General features: G+C 40.5%; 3 protein-coding genes and 1 long non-coding RNA gene across 11 annotated transcripts; 3 read left to right on the top strand and 1 right to left on the bottom strand.

Annotated features, from left to right (window-relative positions):
* The first annotated feature begins 3221 nt into the window (after positions 1-3221).
* inavab (innate immunity activator b) lies at positions 3222-14412 on the top strand. Of its 4 annotated transcripts, none has more exons than XM_088390359.1 (12): positions 3222-3487; positions 3593-3635; positions 6365-6488; positions 7783-7895; positions 9273-9406; positions 10760-10882; positions 10977-11208; positions 11415-11468; positions 11557-11806; positions 12434-12586; positions 12707-13412; positions 13529-14412. In XM_088390359.1, the coding sequence occupies exons 4-12, from the start codon at positions 7841-7843 to the stop codon at positions 13616-13618; spliced, it is 1797 nt and encodes a 598-aa protein (XP_088246485.1). In that variant the 5' UTR covers positions 3222-3487; positions 3593-3635; positions 6365-6488; positions 7783-7840; the 3' UTR covers positions 13619-14412. The 4 variants fall into 4 exon arrangements, with proteins under 4 accessions (XP_088246485.1, XP_088246484.1, XP_088246482.1 ...); XM_088390358.1 differs by having other exon boundaries at positions 11539-11806; XM_088390356.1 differs by having other exon boundaries at positions 11506-11806.
* On the bottom strand, positions 4595-7655 carry LOC148390595 (uncharacterized). The gene is made up of 3 exons (XR_015861393.1): positions 7390-7655; positions 6340-6483; positions 4595-5023 (listed from the first exon to the last, which is right to left on the bottom strand). It is a non-coding gene; the product is annotated as an uncharacterized LOC148390595 (long non-coding RNA).
* A 489-nt stretch (positions 14413-14901) lies between the features above and the next one.
* adipor1a (adiponectin receptor 1a) lies at positions 14902-20342 on the top strand. 4 transcript variants are annotated; one of them, XM_088390136.1, is made up of 8 exons: positions 14902-15001; positions 15930-16145; positions 16231-16347; positions 16864-17035; positions 17158-17344; positions 17995-18182; positions 18305-18498; positions 18701-20342. In XM_088390136.1, exons 2-8 carry the CDS (start codon positions 15999-16001, stop codon positions 18827-18829), a joined length of 1134 nt encoding a protein of 377 aa, XP_088246262.1. In that variant the 5' UTR covers positions 14902-15001; positions 15930-15998; the 3' UTR covers positions 18830-20342. The 4 variants fall into 4 exon arrangements, with proteins under 4 accessions (XP_088246262.1, XP_088246265.1, XP_088246263.1 ...); XM_088390139.1 differs by having other exon boundaries at positions 14920-15001; positions 15933-16145; XM_088390137.1 differs by having other exon boundaries at positions 14995-15118.
* A 349-nt stretch (positions 20343-20691) lies between these two features.
* rabif (RAB interacting factor) lies at positions 20692-23113 on the top strand. 2 transcript variants are annotated; one of them, XM_088390140.1, is made up of 3 exons: positions 20692-20857; positions 21300-21457; positions 22346-23113. In XM_088390140.1, exons 2-3 carry the CDS (start codon positions 21314-21316, stop codon positions 22592-22594), a joined length of 393 nt encoding a protein of 130 aa, XP_088246266.1. In that variant the 5' UTR covers positions 20692-20857; positions 21300-21313; the 3' UTR covers positions 22595-23113. The 2 variants fall into 2 exon arrangements, with proteins under 2 accessions (XP_088246266.1, XP_088246267.1); XM_088390141.1 differs by lacking the exon at positions 20692-20857 and adding an exon at positions 20949-21107.
* The last annotated feature ends 425 nt before the right edge of the window (positions 23114-23538 follow it).

The raw sequence follows: 23538 nt of genomic DNA, 5'->3' as shown, positions 1-23538 counted from the left end.
TTATTATCTATTTGTTTATTTATTTATTTATTTATTTATTTATTTAACATCCAATATTGTAAAGTTATCAGTGCACAAATCATTTATTTACATTTACACCGTTTTAAATGGGGGGGAACATATTCTCACAGGGCACCCGTGAGGATATGTTTCCCCCCCTGTAACTTGGGCTACAGACTCAAGGTCTGTCTGTATTAGTACTGTTTATTGAATTATATATTGCAAAATTATCAATGAAGTTAAGAAGTTAAATATCTTAATATTGTTGTCGGGCCAATTAGTGGACCAACAACTTTATTAAGACATTATAACTGGCATAACTCAATTGGCATTAATTTTGTTCTTTACACATTTTATTGAAATTATTGAAGTTGTCAAAGTTGTTTGACCCAAATAAGGCCAAAGACGTTGATAAAGTGCATTAATAACAGTATCACTGCACAAATCATCAGAAAAAAAACAGCTGAGGATATGTTCCCCCCCTGTAACTTGGGCCAGGAATGAGGGAACCTGTTCAGATTTGCCACACTACCTGAGCAGACCCCCAGGAAGACAGAAAAAAAACAGCTGGAGTCTAGGACTCACCGTTCTCAAAATAAGGGGGGGGAACAAATCCTCACGGGTGCCCCGTGAGGATTTGTTCCCCCCCTGTAACTTGGGCCAGGAATGAGGGAACCTGTTCAAATTTGCCACACTACCTGAGCAGACCCCCAGGAAGACAGAAAAAAAACAGCTGGAGTCTAGGACTCACCGTTCTCAAAATAAGGGGGGGAACAAATCCTCACGGGTGCCCCGTGAGGATTTGTTCCCCCCCTGTAACTTGGGCCAGGAATGAGGGAACTTGTTCAAATTTGCCACACTACCTGAGCAGACCCCCAGGAAGACAGAAAAAAAACAGCTGGAGTCTAGGACTCACCGTTCTCAAAATAAGGGGGGGGAACATATCCTCACGGGGCACCCGTGAGGATTTGTTCCCCCCCTGTAACTTGGGCCAGGAATGAGGGAACCTGTTCAAATTTGCCACACTACCTGAGCAGACCCCCAGGAAGACAGAAAAAAAACAGCTGGAGTCTAGGACTCACCGTTCTCAAAATAAGGGGGGGGGAACAAATCCTCACGGGTGCCCCGTGAGGATTTGTTCCCCCCCTGTAACTTGGGCCAGGAATGAGGGAACTTGTTCAAATTTGCCACACTACCTGAGCAGACCCCCAGGAAGACAGAAAAAAAACAGCTGGAGTCTAGGACTCACCGTTCTCAAAATAAGGGGGGGGAACAAATCCTCACGGGTGCCCCGTGAGGATTTGTTCCCCCCCTGTAACTTGGGCCAGGAATGAGGGAACCTGTTCAAATTTGCCACACTACCTGAGCAGACCCCCAGGAAGACAGAAAAAAAACAGCTGGAGTCTAGGACTCACCGTTCTCAAAATAAGGGGGGGGAACAAATCCTCACGGGTGCCCCGTGAGGATTTGTTCCCCCCCTGTAACTTGGGCCAGGAATGAGGGAACTTGTTCAAATTTGCCACACTACCTGAGCAGACCCCCAGGAAGACAGAAAAAAAACAGCTGGAGTCTAGGACTCACCGTTCTCAAAATAAGGGGGGGGAACAAATCCTCACGGGTGCCCCGTGAGGATTTGTTCCCCCCCCTGTAACTTGGGCCAGGAATGAGGGAACCTGTTCAAATTTGCCACACTACCTGAGCAGACCCCCAGGAAGACAGAAAAAAACAGCTGGAGTCTAGGACTCACCGTTCTCAAAATAAGGGGGGGGGGAACAAATCCTCACGGGTGCCCCGTGAGGATTTGTTCCCCCCCTGTAACTTGGGCCAGGAATGAGGGAACTTGTTCAAATTTGCCACACTACCTGAGCAGACCCCCAGGAAGACAGAAAAAAAGCCAGTCGATGTCCAGGACTCACCGTTCTCAAAATGGGAGGGGGGCACAAATATTCACGGCTTGACATTTTTTATAGCGTTCCTGTTACAATTTTTATCCCACCACCTTTCACTTTGCTTGGGACAAAAGGAGCCTTCAGAACTGAAATGTCTTCTCAATTATTCATTCAAATCAATTCACTCAAATCATTGTCGTTATGAAAGATTTGATCACAATCTTGGCTTTTTCTTAAACTAACACGTTTGACATTGCTAGAGTGTCAGCTTTTAATTATATTGCGCTGTCATTTTAAAGCAAATTAATAAATGCAACAATATTAATTTGCTTTGAAAATACCTGAGTAATAAAATGGATGGATGAATGATGATTACAATTAAGAATAAAGTCTCCTTTGTAATATATACTCCTTGTAGCATGTAACGGTACCCAAAAGGAGGAGTTTCTTTGCATCGAGGTTTATGCAAAGAGCTCACGTAATTATATCCTTGCTTTTTGGTGAAGTGAGTGAGTGTTCCGTCTTTACGACTGGTCTTTGAATGCACCCCGCTTCAATGGCAGAACGCGGATGAATTTAAAGACATCAAATGACAATAATCCCTTATAAAAATTAAAATTGACTGACACAAACGTGAGTTCTTCATGTTTTTATTGAAAACAACATAGTGCTGACGCCGTACGACGCCGTACGGCATCGGTTTTTCGCTTTCCAAACAAGCTGTGCGCGCTCCCGCGGCAGGGGGAACAAAATCTCACGGGGGAACCAAATCGAGCACAACAGAGGTCACCGCATCACCACAGAAATAAACCTTACCTGCTCTCTACTGGTCAGATACCGTTATTACACTCCTATATGTAGAATAAAAGACTGGATAGTTTTATTTAAAAAAAGAAACAATAGATTCGTTTTTTAATTTATCTATTTTTCTAATGTAATTGAATCCCCAGATATTAATGACAAACGTACAGACTTAACAAAAACGTCTCCCGTAAACTACAGACGCAGAAAATAGTTGATGTGGCGTTCAAAGACACACTTGTAAGTAAATTTGACACTCTACATTACGGGCTGGAAATGACGATGATAACTATCATGAATGAAGATTCCCCTGTTAACTTCTTATTTTCAAAACATAACTTGTTTCCAGTTGACCAAATTACAACATTGTATTTTGGGAGATGACACATCTGAGCTCTTATCAAATTGACTTTTTGGGTTTTACTATTTTTACATTTTATGTATTTAATTTTGCATATTCGCTTTTTGGTCACTATCCCCTTGTGGACATTTACAATAACGTTTTTTAGTGAAATGAGCACTTCATTTTCCGAGAGACCCTGAATGTATCACACGTAACTTTACTGAAGTACCCCCTGGAAAAGTTTAGTTTTGGGAGTAAAACTTGAATCAAGCTGTTGAACTAAACTATATTTTGTTTTGGAACCACTTTACGCATATTCGAATACACGCGTCTATGTTTGTTATACTCCATGTATTAGTGAGCGTTAAAACGTCAGTTTAATCTTGGAAATGTTCACCGATGGAGTGGCGATTGTATGGAGACAGTTAGCTCGGGATGCTAACTAGTCTGCAAGGTAAGTGCCAAGAATTTCATTTCACTATTTGTTTCAACAGCATTTCTGCATATCATTTGTGTACCGAAATCGACTGAAATGAGTTGTTGTTGTTTTTTTTCATAGGAATGCCAAATGTTTATGACTGCTAAAATCTCAGCTGTTTAAAGTAAGTTTTCCCAACTGATGCTCAGGCCCAACGACAGTAATCATAACGGTGCAAGAAGAAAAAAAACTACAGCTACAATCTATTCTTTTAACGCTCCTTTTATTTTAGTTGCTTTTCCTAGACCATTGACCCTTATTGACAACAAATACAATTGTCACTTCTACAACATTCTTCAAAAATCATAATTTCCCATCACTGATGAACTTTTTTTTAGAACATGTCCATGTGTTACTCATGTGCGCATGGTGACCTCTGACTTAGTATATTGTTGACAGCTTCGTACTTAATTGGTTATATCTTCTAAATCACAGATTTGGGGTTTGAATCTTAGCTCTGGGCTTCCAGTGTGGAATTGGACAAGTTCATCCTATGCTTGTGTGAGGATTTTCTGGGCACTCAGGTTTCCCACAGTCCAAAAATGTGTTAGGTAAATTTAATGCCTTGTCTTGTGTCTGTGGGAATTGTTGTTTTTCTAGCTGAGCCTTTTGTTGTCTCACTGACACAGAGGCAATGTGCAAAGGTGGATCATAAAGATAAAGAAATGCAGAGAAGTGGCGGGTTCGCAACATCCTCTTTCTGCAAAAATGCTCACCAATGTATGAAAACTAATGCTAGATAGTTCCTCTCCAAACATCCACACACCTAACCGGATGTGAAGAGGTAAAACTATACAGACATGGTCATTTTGATGTAAATTTTGAATTTGCATTTGTTTAGTTGAGTTTGTGTTGTGTCCTGTCCATTAAAATATTCCACAGTCTCCACATTCCAAAGTGCTGACCTGAGGGCAAAAGGTCAGCGGTAGCTTGAATCCTAACACCTCGCTGCCCACAGCATGCAGACAGCTGATTCTTTGACCAAATTTGATTAGTAAATATGATATTGCAATTTTTGACCTAGTAGAATAGTGCTACTTGTAATACAAGTGTAAAATATTAACAAAAAAACAAGTGCAGTATGAAAAGAGTAACATTATGAGATAAAGTTGAGCAGAGAAATGTGGAAAATATGATTTATTAATTTTATTTAAAGCAGGCAACAATCTTGTTCCCAATCCAATTTTGTGTCAAGGCTCAGGAGAACGTTTGGCAATGAACTTTACCTGTATAAATTTTTACAACATATTACATTTTAGGAATAGAATGAATAAACTGTCCGGTATGTACAGTTCTTGGCGCTACACACCGGCACCAGTCGTCTGCTCGCACACTTGTAAAAATGACTTGAGATTATTTGAAGAATTTCTTGAGCCAGCTGCTGGTTTGCAGACACAAAGGGCTTTCTGCTCTCCCTCTCCGTCTCTCTTGCTGCTTTAGAAAAGCAAACCATGACCTTCACCAACTGGTTCCACTGGACTGGTCTTGAATGAGGGAAGTCAACTAAACATCCTGTCTTGGCGACACAATGAGAAAGATGGATTAGAATAATTATGCTTTTAAATTGTGTTATTTATCATACTGATGGTCTTTAATGATTAAGAGAATTTCCTGGCTGTTACAAAACATTTGGTTTGTATTTTTATCTCTTGATTGAACGCTACAGTAGCAATCATCCCACACATTTCTTATCTCCTTTCAGGTCTGCCTGGCATGCAGCCTGTTTAAACAAAATTCTAGCATTTTTATGGCCATACTTTATTGTAATCGCATCTTTAGCTGATTTACAAATAACCCGGTCAAGCAATTCTTGGCTAATACCTCCAGATTATATCAGCAAGCACTCATTCCAGTCCTGGATTCTTGTCCAGCGCTAATTTGTTCAGAGTTCTAAACGGTTCTTCCCACAAAAGTAGTGGTGATAAACTATATAGATTAAGAAAAAAACAATTTATGTATTTATTTATTTGTTTATTTATGTCAGGTATAGTTTGTCATATCTGTAAATATGCCAGAATTAGACAAAAGGCGATTTAAAAAAAAATATATGTACAGAAATTAAAAAGATTGATAAAGCAGTTCAGAAAATGGATGGATGGATAAATGTTGTGCCTTGCTTGGGCTCCACTTGGCGGAATGTGATTAATTTGTTTTTGCACGCTAAGTAGCAAACAAGCCAAGCAACAATGAAAACATAACTCCCTCGTGGAAGTCATTAACACAGTGAAACATTTGCTCCCCACCATCATCTCTGAGCCTGTTAGCCGGAGCCGTGTCACATTTTTTTCTGTGCATGTATGTCTGGACACCGACGACATTCCTGGAAATCCTGAATGAATATTGAGATTCACAATGAATGCATGCCATGCGGTGAGACAGCAGGTGCTGTTGTGGCTCTCTATAAATCACACAGACTATCCCACCAGCATGTGTTTCCCTCTCGGAAGTCACAAAAATGGCCTTGTAGAAAGGAAGGAAGGAAGGTACGACGTGTATTAATTTCTGCTTCCTTTGTGAGCGAGCCATTCGAACAACCAGAAGATGGCACTACAATCACTCTTTATTTATAATTTGTTATAAAGAGATCACTGTTAATAATACTAACCACAACATGTCGCCTTTTCCCCTTTAATTTGACTCTTTGTGTCTTCTCCTGCTGTCCTTGAGAAGTTACTGCGATACTTTTAATCAAGCACTCCTATTAGGCGAGTTGGCCTCTCTTCAACCATTACTGATAAGCGCAGATATAATTGCAATAAAATTCCCGGTGACCTGCTCATTGTTGCTGACACAGTTTGAAAGTCAGATGGGAGTTATATGATACTGACTCTGCGTGTGGCCACTCCCTTTCAGGCAGGCAGGGCTTTCTTCTGTGGGCCAGGCTCTCGTTGCTGTCCATACTGAATTCACACTGGTCAGCCTGCTATCAGCAGTGAAGGATTGGTCGCACGTTGGAGTTCAGCAATTCTTTCCTGAAGTAAGTAGATTCGCATATGAACTGTGTGGTTATGATTATACAGCCCAAAGGTTTGGCTTCAGTTTTCAGTTTGTGACTCACATTGCTTCTATGTCGTTGTAATAAGCAGTTCTAATTCATTATTTGAATTCCAAAGAACTTGGCTCTGTTCTGGGGAATATGCGGTCAACATTGTAAATATTGCACACGTGATTTATTTGCCAATATAAGATACGCTTTAAAACTTGCTTACTATGGATTTTCGGTGTATATGATGGAAAGAAGTTAAAGAAAAATGCATATTCTTTAAAAGTGGTAAAACAGCAGCCAAAGATTTTTCGATAAAAAACTGTATTAAAACACATTTTAAAACCCTTCTTTTAATAGTTAAATTTTATTTTGATATGAACATTTTTATTGTTATATGTGCTATAATATTGCATTCTACACTTACTGTAAATAGGCATATGAATAAAAATGTATTATTACTTTGTGTTTTTAACCAACAGACTGCTTTAATAACTTTTTGCTTCATTATTTACCACACCAATCATTGTTTTGATGCAGAGCACTGAATGATAGAGACGGTCATTCTTAATGCATGCATTAAAAAAACAAAACTGTAATTGTTTGGAGATTGGCTATTATTTTTCTTTCAGTCTACCCATTCCATTATGAAGGCCTTGATCGTACCAGGAAGTTTTAATTTTGCCTTTCTATCAGTGGTTAAAATAAGAAAGTGTTGAATACTGTGTAGTCATGATTGTTAAAAGTATCTTAGCAAAACAGTGTGCAGCCTAAGCAAGTCACAGTCATATGCAGGATGTGTCATGTTTAAGTCATGTCCAGCTTGATAACAGGAGTCACTTCTCAGCATTGGGGCCACGCAGTGTGCAAACAAGTTGTAACATTCAAGTCGTACCTCCTTGGCTTCCCACGGCTATCCGAACCCAACCTCCTCTGCGCGTCGGAATGGACCGCTGCCACGCCGCTGCATTCCGCTGATCCCTTTTAGTTAATAATCGAACCAGGAGTTGTGATACTGGCATCGTATGACAACAGAGCAGTCACAGGAAACAAGCCAGACCTGGCTTTACACGCTCGCTCTGCTGTAAGATATGACGCCACTTGCGTGAGTGTGGGGTCAAAGTAGCAGGTCACACCTGAGTCATTTCAGCTGCATGGTTGGATGATAGCAGTAGGACGGGTAGTTGTTTGCTGAGTTTCTATTGCTGGTGTCCATTGGACCTCTGTGCTTGGGAAAGCTCTTGTTTGTTCTCCAAATTATTGAGTGATTGTAAATGTGTCTTTACAGAACACGATGGCAATCAGAAGCTGAGTCATCTCAACTTGAAGAGTAGAACCGCAACAGTATGGAAGGCAACGGCGAGATCAGCGATACTGATAGTGGCATCATCCTTCATTCTGGTAAAGCATTATTCGTTTGCAACACACTCATGCATTTGCGTTGGAAATCTTTCTTTTTTTATTAGTGATTGATTGATTGATTATTGAAAATGACATTGTTGATATTATAATTATTTAATATATTAATACACTTTTGACCCTGTCTTTTTGGACAGCGACTGTATGGTTGTAGTATTTGCACATTTCACATTAGCTTAGCGGTTAGCATGGTATTCCCCCCCCACCCCCCGCCCCTGTCGTTTCTGTGCAGCTGGAAAAGGACAGAGCATGGGTGACTCATGCACTTGTTGAATAAGAAACTTTAATTTGTAAAACTCATTTAAATCCAAAACAAAAAGTTGTTTTCCCTCACAGACCCGCAGTGTTGGTTTCGCTGTAAACATACACTGATTAGTTGTGTCCCGCGTGACATTCCTCTGGCCTTAATTTCTTAGCGCGTGGTGCCCGCGCCATACAATAACAAAGTGTCCATCCACCACGAATGGCCAAGGAATAAGAATCCTCAGCTCTTTTGACACATTGCCACACTTCTTTCCTGTTGACACACCGGATGTTTGTCAGTACCTGCAGGGATTCTGTTAATAATCTCTAAAGGTATGCACTGCTCAATGCATTCTGCAACCAAGACACTCCCCCGGCCTGAAGACTAATCCTCTTGTTATTAGTTTCCAAGGCGACAGACAGCACGAGCCGAACACTCACTCACTGGTTGTCAATAGTCACACACATTGTAACAAAAACATTATTTTTCACCCTAATAGTCAGTTTATTTTTAAAACTACTGTGGAATCTCAAATTTGTGCTTACATTTTCTCTGTTGATTGATTACCTCATCAAATGTTTTTTCTGAGCAGACTTGTTGGCAGTTTGTGTAATATTAAACTTATTGCCAGTAAATATTGCCAATTCCCATGTCATGGAAGACTTATTGTTTATTTGAACATTTTATTGCATTCACTTTTCAGTTTATTGCTCTGAATTATTTTTTGGTTTGTTTTATTTTTGTTAATTAAAAGGTTTTATTTTTGTTAATCAAAAGACTGCCTAAAATATATTGTCTTATTTACGGTCATTCTCTCATTGATCTCATCGCTGGTGACAGATGTTAAAGCCTTGGCGGAGGTCTGCGTGCCCCGATGACTCTTACTTTGAAATGAGTTTGAAGCTCAAGTAAAACAAAACGGTTAATTACAATGTAAGGTCAAAACTGCTTTTGAAAAGATTTACTGAGTGCTGAGGAAGGTCTTTTTTTCCTATTTTATGGCTTTATCACTATTAATTGCAACTTTGTTTTAATTATTTTCACTATTTTTTTTTTCTGCCAAAATACAAATTCATTCAAATTTTCTTCTCCTTCATTGCGGTTGTTCCCGGTAGGCTCAGACAGCCCGACATCACATACAAAGGATGTGAACACGCACACGAGAGCCATGAAGCTCAAGCACCAGGCACTTCAAGATCGTCTGGAGCTTTGCCTCTTGGAGCTGAAGAAACTCTGCATTCGTGAAGCGGTGAGCAATTTGAATCGCTATTGTGTCAAATGATCATAAGCCTTTTGTTCTGTTGAAATCTTTTCAACTTTTAGCAGTCGGTACGTCATTGGGAACGGTGTTATTCCATCATTCTGGAATTGTGCCATACTCGTCATCGCCTATCTGTGTGCAATGAGTTCCACTTGGAATGATTGATGGCACATTTACTGTAACTCCTTAAAATAACATGAGATGCTTCTGAGGTTGATTTGAAAATCTCACTTGTCTCTTCTCTTTTTTTTTACTTTTGGTCTCTACTCCCTTTTCCAGAAAAGCTTCACTTTCACTTCAGCATTTCTAATTCTCCACTTATCCACATGACAAGAATACGATGGCAGTTTGTAAGATTTACCAGGCAAAAAACTCTAAGACCCACCAATCTTCCTTCAGTGGGATTACAGAGATTTGGGGAGAGAAAAAAAAAATGGAGATCTTTTGGAAAGTATGAATCATCCAAGAGAAGGTTCAAGAGAAGGGCTCACCCTGTTTGACCTTTTATTACACCATCTAAGGAGTTTGTTTTCTTCAATGTTTATGTGTTGTTGGGGAAATGGGCCATTTCTGTAAAAATGAAACAGCCATGGTGTGAAGGTTGCATTTTTATTTTTTTCCCAATCAAAATAATAAAATATTCACTCCGGCGCAGATATAAAAATTGTTGCTGATCCAGATAGAATTGTTTTGTTACACTTTGACATTCTGGTCATTTTATTAGCTCTTTCTTTCAGTTGCAGTTTTGCTTTACAGGAAATAGCATCTCAATTCAAAAAGGCGATTTCCACATTATTGACTAATTTTGAAACTGGACACGTAATCAGATTTGGGTGTCTGTGCTAAAGTGTTGTTGCTCAAAGTCCCACTCGTGCTCATTCTTCCCTGCCATCGCTCGGGCTGGGCACTCGTGTCGGGACATGCTAAGGTGATCTAATAGGAACCGCCGCGCCTTTTACCTGCGTTCTGACTCGTCACTCTGACAAAATAACGTGTAAACCAGTTGGCCGTCTGCTTCGGAGTGACTCGGAGATGTTGCGATTTTACGAGTTGATGAAATCATAACACCGGGTGTCGTCATTCGCTTGGTACCCCAACGGCGGAGGTGTGAACAGAAGAATTTGCGAGTGCTGAATTGCGCAACAGACTCCCAGACTTATGTGTCTCAACATGTGAAAGCAACGTGATGTTTGTGTATCGGTCCCATCTCGGCCTGTGGGCATTTTTGTTAGAAATTGTGTCTGCTGTTTGTATTTACCATTTCGTACGTGCATAAATAGGCTTTTAAGTCTGGTTCACTCTCTTTGCAGAGTTCTGATTTGTGATTTTATTTGTGTTAAGGAGCTGACAGGCCGGCTCTCGGGAGATTATCCTCTGCTGCCAGGAGAGAAGCCTCCACAGATCCGCAGACGCATTGGAGCTGCTTTCATGCTCGATGAGCAAAGCATACCTCGGGGAGTGGAGGTAAAAAGAACACATTGATTGAATGCGTGACAGTCTGTTTTTTTTTTTTTTTTTTATAAAAATATTTATAATGTGTTTTGTTCCGTCTTTGCAGGAGTCGGCCCTAAATCTTGTGGATGCCGAGTTGGCTCTTCAGTTTAAGATCTACGAGGCGGCGCGCAAGCTCTGCGAGGAGAACCACCTGAGTAAGGCTGTCCGGAAGAGTCGGTTGGAGCAGTGTAAGCGAGAGGAGAAGAAAGTCAAACAGCTACAAGAGACTGCTTTCCAACTGCAGCTGGAGCACGGCCGATCCTCACCGCTTCCTGCTTTTAATATCCCGCAACAAGGTGAGTCAATGCAGACCATCTCCAAGGTCAAACAATGCATGCAAACAATATGCAGCATCAAATTGGGAAAAATATTGCTATTTGTCATGTAAAAGAACAATAAATCCATTTAAAAGTTTTAAAAATAATATTTTGGCACATTTGTTGATTCCCTTGGAGTATCATGATTGCTCTATCTTAAAGTATGTCTTACTTTTTTTTGTCAGATCTCGCTGCGTCTGATGACAGCTCTTTGTCTGATTCTGTGGTTCAAGATGAAGGTAAGGCCCACATCTATGGAAATATGTGTATTTGCAGAAGTGCAGAGTGAGTCGTCACAGCCGTCCACAGTCCTCCCATATTCCGCAGGGATGGATTCTTCACAGCCAGCCACTGCGTCCCACACAGACGGTTCCTACCGATCACCATCTGCGGGTCCTCAGAACCTGCCCTTGACACCAAGATCATCTCCTCATCCCAGCCTTGACTCATCCATGAGTTTTACCTCGAGCCCCGCCTCATACGACCTGCCTCCTATCCAGCACTCCCCGTGGTCGGAGACAAGCCTGGATCAGCCATACCAGAAGAGCAAGAAGTCACGTTCCTCCTGCAAAGCCAGGTAATAGCAACCATCCATCATGACACGGTTCTCAAGTTTCTATTTTAGACAAGGCAATACAGAGAGAGAGTGCAGCTACTTTTTTTTTTTTTTTTTAGTTGTAAGCATGTGAAGTCTTTATAGTTTGGGATAATGCTAGCTGATAAAAAAAATCTACAATGACTCCAACTTTGCAGTTCTTAAATAAATTAGTTGGGTTTTTTTTTCCGGTGAAATACTGTTGACTTTGCTTTCTGTCAACTTGGTCGCCAATCTGCAATATTCCAGTATATGTTGAAAATTTTGCAGAGTTCGCCCGTTTATCTTTTATGACAAGTTATCATTTGTAGTAGTTAACATAATGGTGCACAAAGAGAAATAATCTCAATCAAAAGTCGTGGTGAAATTATCCTCCATTGTTACAACTTCTATTGTGATAAAAAGTTAGTAATTTAAGACGTGCTGCCATCTACTGGTGAATACATGGTACAATGACCAACAGGTAAAGACAGAACCCCCTACCTGTACGTCCCAGCGGTGTAACCGCCTTGTATAACTCTAATAAAATTAAACACTAAATTTTCAAGGCAAGGTTATTATGGTATGTTTTGGCAAATAAAATATGACGTGAAACATGTTTTTCTCCAGCCCAGCCAAGAATGAGTTACTGCCGCCACTGGAGGCTTGCTTGCCACTTTCAGCTCTGCCACAGCAACTATCCCATTTGAAACTGAGCCGTACACAGTCCAATATCACGTCTTCCATGTCAGAGAAGCAAGTACACAGGCAGCTCTCCCTCAGGTACAGCAAAGAATTATATGTCAGACACCTTGTATTTGTTTAGACTTTTTATATTCACTGTCATTAATTCCATTTTAGTTGTAGTTAAACACATTCTAACATTTTGTGTGACTTGTGCAGGATATCCAACCCTGAATCTTCACTCAAACAAGACAAGGAGCGGGGTCGCCCCAGAGGTCCGAGGAGGCGACTGACCGATTACATCAAAACCCCATCGGAAGCCTCTCCGCTCATGGTTAACTGTGTAAACCATGCGGGCTCCGAGGATAGCAACTCTGAGCACTCGTTTGCATCCTACAGCAGCTCCCCCAGTCAGGAACTTCTTTGCGATTTGCCCAAACACTATCAGGCCTCCTCCCCGCTCGCTGCTCCATTCGGTAGACCTCAAGCATCACCACATGCTGGGTTTTACCACAGTCCCAGACACATGCTCAACCCGGGTGTCCACAAAGCCTATTACAACGAGGAAACGGTCTACTCTCCGTATGTGGACATGCCTTGGAGCTATTATAGCCATCAGCCTCCCTGCTCCCCCAGCAGATATGAGTATCGCTACAAAGAGGCTTCTGTGCCCCTGCAGAGAGCACCGAAGCACTTGGCTCCTGATAGCAGACACTCCCCCACTTCAGCACAATGGGATCATCCACAGTACCGCTCCAACTGCCTCCCACAGCAAGTTGTGAACGAACAGCTGAAGTCGTGGCACCGGCGCAGTCAGCTCAAAGGGCCCAGGTCGCGATCCCTTGACAGACAGGGAGCGGTCAGGGTGAAAAACATGGCAGCTCTGGAGGCAATTCACCATCCAAATCAGAAGTACCAGAAGCAGGTAGGCAGAACTTTGGTTGTTTGGTTTTGCATCAGCAACTGCTTTCTGAATTGAATCACGCCCGTATATTTATTTGATTGTATTTTCAATGAGCTGTATGTTCCACTCACGCACAGGCCATCCCAAGAAGAGCTCTTCAATTACCAACTGATGACCAAGGACGTTGGCTCGTAGATGATGGCACTCACTATATGAGTCAAGTATGACATCGTGAGACGGACGGAAACAGTTTGGACTAAGTGAGGGAAACCGATTTTATGTGGACTTTGCTGTTGAATTACCAAATCAACAGAAGTTGTAATGTTTTGTGATAAAGGTCACAAATTTGGAACATGGACATGAATGATTACAAATAATGAACTGAAGGGGCCGAATAGCTTTCAGCACTATTTTAGCAATACGTGTCTCCAGTTACGGATTGCTGAAGTTTATACATGTATGAAGAATATGAGCCAGATCATGTAAATTAATGATGTGTCCTAAAATTGTATGTAGAGTATTTTTTTTCTTTCCTGGATCAATCAGAATTCCAGTTTTGCCACTTAATCATGTTCTTAAATTGGCAGAATAGTCTTGTTTACCTGCAATTATTTGCTCCTATGCCTGTTATCTACATACATGGTAGAAAAGACTTGATGCATGGCAGCTATGTTCTGTACATTTCAAATGAAAACATGTGCGATTGCAGATTACAACTGACCAAATTTTAGTAGCCTACTCCACGTGAAATATTGCCAGTGTGTCACAAAGTAGAAGTCGGTAGGGTTTAACTACACTCACTCAAAGCTCTTCACTGTTACGTATGTAGTGATTTATTATTTATTCAACTTAGAAAATCCACCAAAGTCAGACTTGAAATCAGTGAAGTTGCTGAGTGAGTTTGTTAATATAAGAGACTACAATCATGCTTCCTTATGTGCATTTTTACTGTTGTATTTTAAAATGGAACTCTAGTTGTATTATTTTTGCCTGTGGAATAAAGACGTTTTTACAATCTTTACCAGTGCTTACATTGTGCAGTATTTACCAGCTTTGTGTTGCTGTCTCACCAACATGATGAACAATGGTGTGTTTCAATATAGATTTTACCAACTAAACTTATAACAATTTCTAAATTAACAGGTCAATCAATAAGTTATGAAACAGCTATTTTGTCATATTTCCAAAATCTCCAAGCGGAATACCTTGCTCAATTTACCTCTTCAAAGATAAACTCCTGGAATGCTCGTTGACGGAATTAAACATGCATGCGACAAGTTTAGATTTTCTTTTTGAAAAATATAAGATTACTGTAGAGCAGTCAGTTATTTTTGTTTTGTGCAACATGATTTTACACAAGTCAAATTGTAGTCAAGGGATGAAAGAAAGCCTTTAGCACAGTTTGGTGGTGTGTCATTGGATTTTTCTAAATTAATTTTCAATGATACCGGCACTTATATTTTGAAATACATATATGTTCAATAAGAAATACTTTTGTTTTGAAGGATAAGGATTAACTAGCCGGAAAAAACCGCAACTTCCGGAAAGGATCGTATTTTGCTTTTTTCGATTAATAATTCACCTTCCTGGTTTGACGACTACCTTGTCAGGTAAATGGTGTTTCTTTCGGGCAGTTGTGGTTGCAATTGTTTTTTTCTTTTACATCTGGCGAATCAAACAATTGTCTCGATTTGTCGCTTGTCTGCCAGCTAAGCGCTAGCTTGAAGGTAATGTTAGCGACATGAAATACGGACGATCTGTCATCACTCATTTATTTGAACTCCTGCTAAATTGGGATTTGCTCCGTGACATAAACAGTAAGCGAACGAAGGGGCTTAAGTTAATCAAACCATCGCTATTTTGCTTTTGTTTTTTACGTTTTGTTTTGTTTCCGTACTGTATTTGGGTCTGACGCTTTGCTAAGTCACATCCGTTGTTTGTCTGCCCGCCAGCGTTTGCTGTACTGCTCACTGTGTGAACGTTCTGTTCTTCGGTTGTCATCTCAGATTTGACCCTTAATCGCAACTGTGTAAAATATTCCACTTGTAGTTTTGCAATCAATCGTGTTCATTACGAAACTTCTATCCAGGTGTCATAGGATGAACCCAATTCATCTACAATGTTTTTTTTTGCGTTGCTGTCAATTTGAATGTTTGCTACATATTTATTGGAATTTAATACCTCTTGAATTCTACTCCCAATCCACTCTGTGCGTGACAACCACTAGATTAATAAAGTATGTCAATGCAATCAATGAAATACATTTGTTAATTAATGGGTCTGATATAAGCTACAGTGCAGTAGTTGACGTGAACATGAACACTTGTTTCAATACGAACCGTACAAGGTCAATTAAGCAATCTCACGTTGTTAGTGGAAATATTTTTATTATTTTGTTACAAAAGTTGTATCTGCGACTGTTTGGAAACACGGTAGTAACAGTCTGTATATGTTGGTTGCCCTTCTCTCTCGGTGCGTTTACTTACTATGACTGAAAACTGTAAAATATATCACCAAAATGCTTTGTGTTTGTCTAAGGAGGAAATTGAAGTGTACAGTTTGAAACAGAATACAAGGACTGAGAGTGGGTCATCAGGCAGTCTCCCTATGTCAAACCGAAACGGGTCTGCAAGTGATGCAGACTGCCGGATCTCAGAGGACTGCAATGTCCAGGATGTTGAGCTAATGGAGTTGGGACCACTGGTGGAGGAGGAAGGGGTTAGCCCACTATCCTCCAAAGGTGTCCAGCCAGAGGTGGGATTTTTTTTCCCCCTAATCCCTCTAACCCCCAAACTGAGAAAATTATTACAGCTCATCTTCTGTAATCCTCTCTTTAAAGGGAGCAGCCATGCTTACGGATGAGGATGAAGATGAGGATGATGATGTGGGAGCGGTTCTGACCTTACCCCTCCAGGCGCACCACGCCATGGAAAAGATGGAAGAGTTTGTACACAAAGTAAGTGTGACGTTTCATTTTTCACCCCAAATAATTATTTGGTAGCAGTAGCAACACACCATTGTTTAAAGTATAACGCCAATTCTTTAGAATGGGAAAAGCTAAGCTATGAAAAGCCACGTGCGAGCAAAATCGACAAGAGAGCACAATGTCCCAAGGCGTGGCTGCCTGTCAGTTAGTGCAAACATGTAATACGCATGGCTCCGCCCAGGAGTCAGAAACAGCATCTTCTGGTTCTAAAATATGTAAATGGGAACAGCTCGCAGGTTTTAGCTGACAAACATCCTATTGTCACTTCCGTGTTCCTATTCACCGCGTACATTCCAATCCAGTTCCTCCGAGGTTTGCATTCGGCAGTTGCCGACTATGATTTCGGTTACAAGTTACAGTGAAGATTATGTGTGTGCAGCGGCTGAGGAAGAGTGATTGAGACTGCCGAGGTTAAAATGGGCTTTGGGCAGTTGATCACTTTTCACAGTGCTTGCACATGTATTAGTCAAATGATGTTTTTTTCAGGTTTGGGAGGGGCGCTGGAGAGTCATCCCTTTCCATGTCCTGCCAGAGTGGCTTAAGGACAACGATTACCTCCTGCATGGTCATCGCCCCCCCATGCCTTCATTCCGGGCCTGCTTTGGAAGTATCTTCCGAATTCACACCGAGACCGGAAACATTTGGACGCATCTGTTAGGTCAGCATGCAAACACGTCCATTTCCTCCTTTTTTTTTTTTTTAAATCATGGTCACAGTGTGAAAATATTTGTTTTACACTGGCCCGACAGAACATGTTTGAACTATTTTGATTTCCTCCAGGGCTGATATTATTCCTGTGTCTGGGCACGCTAACCATGTTGCGACCCAACATGTATTTCATGGCCCCGCTTCAAGAAAAAGTGGTGTTCGGGATGTTCTTCCTGGGAGCTGTGCTCTGCCTCAGTTTCTCCTGGCTTTTTCATACCGTCTACTGCCACTCCGAGAAAGTGTCCCGCACCTTCTCCAAGTAAGCCCTCAAGCAGTTTTTCACAAATGCCTTCTTTGCATTTCAGTTCTCGATGAAGTAATAATAATAATTTGTCATCCACGTTGAATCTGAAGGAAGTTTGTCTGGAAACCTTGTTTTATGTACCCTGTCAGTCGTTTAGAGTTTTCACATTTAGTGCATGAGACTAGGAACTATATTTTACTCAAGCTCGAGATAAGGGTGCAAAAGGAATGTCAGTTTGATATCAGTGGAATCTTTCCACCTACTAAGATAATATTGTCACCCTGTCTGTTCTCCATCTTCGATTTAAAAAGGAAACTAAGCCTGCAAGCTAATGAACAGATTGACATACAAACCTAAATACAAATCTTTTAATTGTTTTCACTTTTATTAATAGTTCAGTCTTGGTGGTGGTCTGCGAGTTACATATCATCATGACATTTCAAAAAACAACAAAAAAATCTTATGGTAGTTTAAGACTTGTGCGTAATGATCCAAAATGATATTTAATATTTTAGAAGCACTCCAATATATAACCAAAATAATAGACATTGTTGACTGAATACATCTGTGACATTCAAAGCTGACTCGGTATCTGTCAGCGGCGGAATTGGTGCACAGAATGTGTATGAGAAAAGATGGAATAAATCTTTCATTTGTCCCCCCAGGCTTGACTACTCAGGCATCGCGCTCCTCATCATGGGTTCCTTCGTACCCTGGCTGTACTACTCCTTCTATTGTTCTCCTCAGCCGCGACTTATCTACCTCACCATTGTTTGTGTACTCGGCATTGCCGCCATTATAGTGGCCCAGTGGGACCGGTTCTCGACACCTCGACACAGACCCACAAGAGCAGGTCAGACCATCCTTCACTATAGTGCAGAAATATTACGTGTCCATATTTGTAAGGATGTCTTCCAATTAAAGTGGAATTGATATGGTTAAAATGATTTTGTTTGCTCTTTTGGCCTGTTATAGGCGTATTTATGGGTCTGGGACTTAGCGGCATTGTTCCCACCATGCACTTCACCATTGAGGAGGGCTTTGTTAAGGCCACCACTGTTGGCCAGATGGGTTGGTTCTACCTGATGGGGGCCATGTATATCACTGGTGCTGGTCTGTATGCAGCCAGGATCCCTGAACGCTTTTTTCCTGGCAAGTGTGACATATGGGTAAGTATCTACTCTATTTTTTTCCCCCCCATTGAGTGACCCAACTGACTATACTGCCGCCTAGTGGCCAAGCCGCACACAGCAATACCATTATATTGTCCATCCATTAGCCGAACGACCCCTTTTAATGGGAGGACTCTATTTTTATATTTACACAATTAGCAACTTTTTGTTTGTACTCATAATGTCTCTCTCCTTCTAGTTTCACTCCCATCAAATTTTTCATGTTCTGGTCGTGGCAGCAGCGTTCATCCATTTCTACGGCGTTTCTAACCTGCAAGAGTTCCGCTACGGCCTGGAGGGAGGATGCACAGATGACACTCTTCTCTGAGCGGCCGAACTGTGACTTGTTTTCTTAATAGCCCCCCCCCCCCGCAAACACCACACGCACACACAGAAACACAGTACAAATGCTGCTGGAATTCCTTATAGTCACTTTTTGCTCGTTATTTACTTCTGGTTTCCTCACTTGATGTGAGGGCTTTGGTGGCTTTTGTTTTTCTGCTTTGGCTTATTTTTGCTCCAATAAAGTAGCATTAACTGGCCAACGAGCGCCTGAGGGAATTGTTAACCATCACCGTTTTGTCAGTAATGAAACTTGAAATTTGCAAATTAAGTAATGAATATTGTACCTCCCTCTTATTTGGGGTCCCTAACATGTTGGTGTCAGTCTGACAGCATGCGGTAAAGGGTAAGAAGAGTATTATTAAAAGTGCTGTAGCAGTGGAAACACATTGTAAACCAATCATTTTCTCCCACTTTGTGTTTGTCCAAGCTTGAGGATGAATGTACAGTCAGTTATTTAGGTACAGAACAACAATCCAGGTCAATGTACATATGAAGGGGCATCCGTGCATTTGTAGGAATTTGAAATGTTACATATAGTATGTAAGGATGTTACCAGACATTTACTATGCTAACAATTATGGTTCAACTTTTGGTTGAAATATGGTGTACTACCACAAACAGTGTAAGACTCTGAAAGCCGTGGTAATCCACCAAACTCTCACTAAAGAAAAATTGTCTTGAAAGAAACACTGTTTTGGTGCTATCCTTTAGATTTTATTGATTATTTGCCTGGCATTTGTTTCTGACACCATTTCCTACATTATATGATTTATTTATTTTTATTTGAAATATTCCTTCCTCAGAAAAAAGATCCCCAAACCAACGTCAGAGAAAAAAATTGTAGCAGTTGTGCGAAAAGAATGACTGGATGATGTTGTAAATGTAAAGAAGTTCCCTGCCGGGTTTTTCCCCCCCAGACAATGGATAATTTCTTTTGTGATGTGTAGATTTTGGTCCCAGGCTACACACAATGTACAGATCTGGAGTAGGTCAAGTTATGTTTTTGTCAGTTGCGAGCTTCCTTTTATGTTAGATTTCAGATGCAATCTGAGGTGTAAATAACAAATCCACCTCCTCCGCATTCTTAAATTCAACACTTTTAATTACCAGATGGGGTTTAAAATGTGTGATTGGTACAAAATTTTAGTATTCCTGTGCCTTAGGCCAATGGAAATGTTTGAAATAAAATGGCCTATCCGAACAGTCAAGTAATCCGCAATGATTTCCAGATGTAGATTCATCTTGATTTCTTTGCCATATACAATCAAATCATTATTGAACTACAACCCCATGGACAGGTTGTATCAACTGCTGTTTAAGACTACCTTTTGTAGATCAACTAATACAAGCTTTATTACAGACTAATGTGTATTCTTGACTTTGTGTTATGTCGTGTAGAAAGTGAGAAATCATACATTTCATTGAAATGTAGGCAACTATTTATTAATCGTAATCTTGGGGGAAAATACTGTAATAAATTTCTTTTTCCACATGTACAGAGGTGTCCTGCTCATTGTTTCCAATAGTTTTTTTTTTAATTCACTTGTCCGTGGCGTAAAAAAATTATGAATATAAAAAAAAAAAGAGAATTCTGCAAGTCTGCAACGTAAACATAAAATATAACGTAAATGTGATTGGTGGACGCTCTCATTAAAAGTAAGCGCATAGCCACCCATTCAGCGCACGACCTTACTGGTTGGGCCAATCACGTTGCGAGCTACCACAGACCCATAATTGATTATTAATGCACTAAATCATCGATTATTTACGAATTTGTGGTTTTCATTTCCTTTGTTCCTGTGATGTTTTGGTGTAAGTTGTGGATGGGTATGTATTGTGTGGAACAGAAAAACGCGTATGTAGTGCCGGAACTGAAAACAAAGTCGATTGTTTTCTGAACGAGCCCGTTTAGTGAGTGGACCGTAGAGTCCAAGACCAGCCAAAATGCTTTGCAATACCTAATCTCTCGGTTCTACGTCAAATTTGGTCATCTTCCCCTCAATTTGCCTAGGTACGTATTCTTCATATTTCTTTAAGAATAGTTTGAAGATTTTTATTTTTTATTTTTTATTATTACTTGATCACAGCGTTAGCATACGCTGTGCAAACTCGAGGGAACGAAATCAAAGTGACACGAACAAGGAAGCATTGTATTGAAATATCGATTGAGATGCTAATACAAAGATGTTTGTCTTACTCATTTGAGATAATTTAACAAGTAAATTTAACACGCATCCAACTTGTAAACGATCAGAACGCTGGTAAGTCCTGTTTCTGTCATCTTTACTTGAGTCAACCTCGCCCCATATTTACAAATTTGGTTTGAAACTATTTATTATATACTATTGACGTGCATTTGGACGCAATAAATAAAGCTCTACCGATTATGCTCAGTGTGTGTATTAAGCTGCAAATGAATGACACACCCTGTACTGAACTGTTTTTGTCTGCAGTTTTCGATCTCGAGATGGACCAAAATACACATACTAAAGACGGTGTGGATCGATCCAACCTGGTTTCCGAGGACGGGAAGAATAGCAAGTCGGTTCTATGCCAGCGATGTGGATCCAAGGTGCTGTCCCCAGGAATGGCTGTATTGGCAGAGAAAGAGGTAAAACAATATAAGAATCCTCAGAAATAAATTGTTTTTCTGATACAGAGGATATGATTTGATCAGTTGCACTTGTGATGGAGTGGTACATGCTGCCACAATAAGGTGCTAGTTTGATTACCAGCCATGCATGGACACAAAATGGGTTGGTTGTCAATGAAGGACATCTGGTGCAAAAACTGTCTTAAATAAATCGTAGAGAAACTCGTAACAGTTTAATATTTATCAGCTGAAGCTGAGTCGGGGAGTTCTACGAGCATTTCGACAATAGTTTCTCACACTTCAGCTTTAATCGTCCTCAGATAAGACCCTAACAATCACACTATAGTCAAAACCTCTCTCAGTGCCTCAAGGCTATCTGTCCAGATGGCATTGGACAACTCTGAGGGTACTTTGTGAATGAGGTGTCTGCTGACAGCTTTTTTTAATGTGAGTTTGAATGTGTTATGAGAGCGTGCACACTTATGCAAACAGATTTTCTCAGCTTTTCAGTAGTTTTGTTCCTTCTCAAAAAAATTTCTACTTTTCAGTTGAGTTGTAAAGGTTTAGGTCTGGTATTCAAACAGGGGTGTGTAGACTTTTTATTATAGCCATTATCCACTGTGACTCTTAACACTGGCTCTACTTTGGTCATTTGTGTCTGTGTGTGAAGCCAATTGTTAGTGGTACGAATGACAAAGCAAAATACTGGATGGTGGGGGATTTAAGGCTAAAATTACAAGCACTCCATCCGTCTCTGTCCAAAATTCCACTGAGTTGTATAAGGGGAAAATGTACTATTTGTCGTTATGAAGCCACTTTGTGAAGTCATTCCAACCTTTGTACAAATCCATTCCCATAACGCTTGAAGGATCAAGTTTTGATTGAGACTGTGTTTTGTCATTTCAGCTTATCCTACCATCCATGCGTAAAAAGAGCAGCCTCAGTGATGCAGAGGGCTCCGTGGACAGGGACACACTGACTGACCACTGGTTAGTGGGGGATATGTTCGATTTTGAGAACGTGGGCTTCACTAATGATGTCGGGAGAATCAAGTATCTCATCTGCGCAGACTGTGAGATCGGACCCATCGGTTGGCACTCTTTGGATGATAAGATAGGTTATTATGTTGCATTAGACAGGGTGAATCATGCCTAGTTTTGAAGCATCATGAAACAAATGCATAGAATAAATACAAATAAATAAATACAGTTTATGTGCTAGCTGGCTTTACTGTCAGCGCTGACACTTAACAGCACACACTCGATTCATACTGTACATGTCACTTCTGTTTTTTTTTCTCACTAAGACCATTGTATCATCGACCATTGCGCTCTAATAAAAATATTCAACTTTCTCATTTTTTTATAATTATGTTTTGTGAGTAACCTGAGGGTCAACCTTGTATGACTGACAAGACCCAACATTACGACTACTTGATGTTACACTGGTGTAAAACTATACTGTTTTTTACTCTTGTGTTAAAATCTATGCCACTCAAAATAACCACAATAATAACCTTGTTGTTAAATTAATACCCCTGACAATGTCACCTGAGCATTATTACCTTTGTGAAGGCAGACCCAGTGCTTGTATGCCAGTGTGGTCATGATATTGTGGCTCATGTTGTGAGGCACATTTTGGCTGCAAGTGCAATAATAAACATTTTAAAATGAATACTTCTCCAACAGTGTCAGTTACACACACATTTCAATGCAAGCATGTTTATAGAACTATTAGACCTCATTGGATGCAGTGAGTGTATCTCACCAGGAATTTGGTAAATTAAATATTTGCTCTCATTTTTTCCATATCGAGTTATTACTAAATGTTCCTCCAATAGGCTACTGTTAAGATTTCAAATGTGACAAAAGGCCTTTTTTTGTAGTTGTTTAGTGTGTGTAAGCCGCTTGGTGTCGTCATTATAGCGTCTTGATCGTTATCTTTCATTTGAACGTGTGGTCATTGTTGTCGTTTCCTTACTGTGATGCTGTCAATCAAAAGGTTAGTTTACGCCCATTTGGCTGGATTCCACCAATAGGCCACAAGGAAGAAGACGAAGCTCAGGCTTGTCTGGAACAGATGACCATCATCTGATTGAC

The sequence above is a fragment of the Syngnathus floridae genome, chromosome 11, assembly GCF_059516105.1.
Source record: "Syngnathus floridae isolate MCC-2025c chromosome 11, RoL_Sflo_1.0, whole genome shotgun sequence".
Taxonomy (NCBI): domain Eukaryota; kingdom Metazoa; phylum Chordata; class Actinopteri; order Syngnathiformes; family Syngnathidae; genus Syngnathus; species Syngnathus floridae.
This window is presented reverse-complemented; position numbering and strand designations above follow the sequence as displayed.

Excerpts from the sequence above, each read along its gene's own strand:
- inavab (XM_088390356.1), top strand. The coding sequence starts at position 7,841 with ATGGAAGGCAACGGCGAGATCAGCGATACTGATAGTGGCATCATCCTT. Across the intron at positions 11,469-11,505 it reads TTCTGTGGTTCAAGATGAAG|AAGTGCAGAGTGAGTCGTCA; the intron begins GTAAGGCCCACA and ends GTGTATTTGCAG. Across the intron at positions 12,587-12,706 it reads CACAGGCAGCTCTCCCTCAG|GATATCCAACCCTGAATCTT; the intron begins GTACAGCAAAGA and ends TGACTTGTGCAG.
- rabif (XM_088390140.1), top strand. The coding sequence starts at position 21,314 with ATGGACCAAAATACACATACTAAAGACGGTGTGGATCGATCCAACCTG. Across the intron at positions 21,458-22,345 it reads CTGTATTGGCAGAGAAAGAG|CTTATCCTACCATCCATGCG; the intron begins GTAAAACAATAT and ends TTGTCATTTCAG.
- adipor1a (XM_088390136.1), top strand. The coding sequence starts at position 15,999 with ATGTCAAACCGAAACGGGTCTGCAAGTGATGCAGACTGCCGGATCTCA. Across the intron at positions 16,348-16,863 it reads TGGAAGAGTTTGTACACAAA|GTTTGGGAGGGGCGCTGGAG; the intron begins GTAAGTGTGACG and ends TGTTTTTTTCAG. Across the intron at positions 17,345-17,994 it reads GTGTCCCGCACCTTCTCCAA|GCTTGACTACTCAGGCATCG; the intron begins GTAAGCCCTCAA and ends TTGTCCCCCCAG.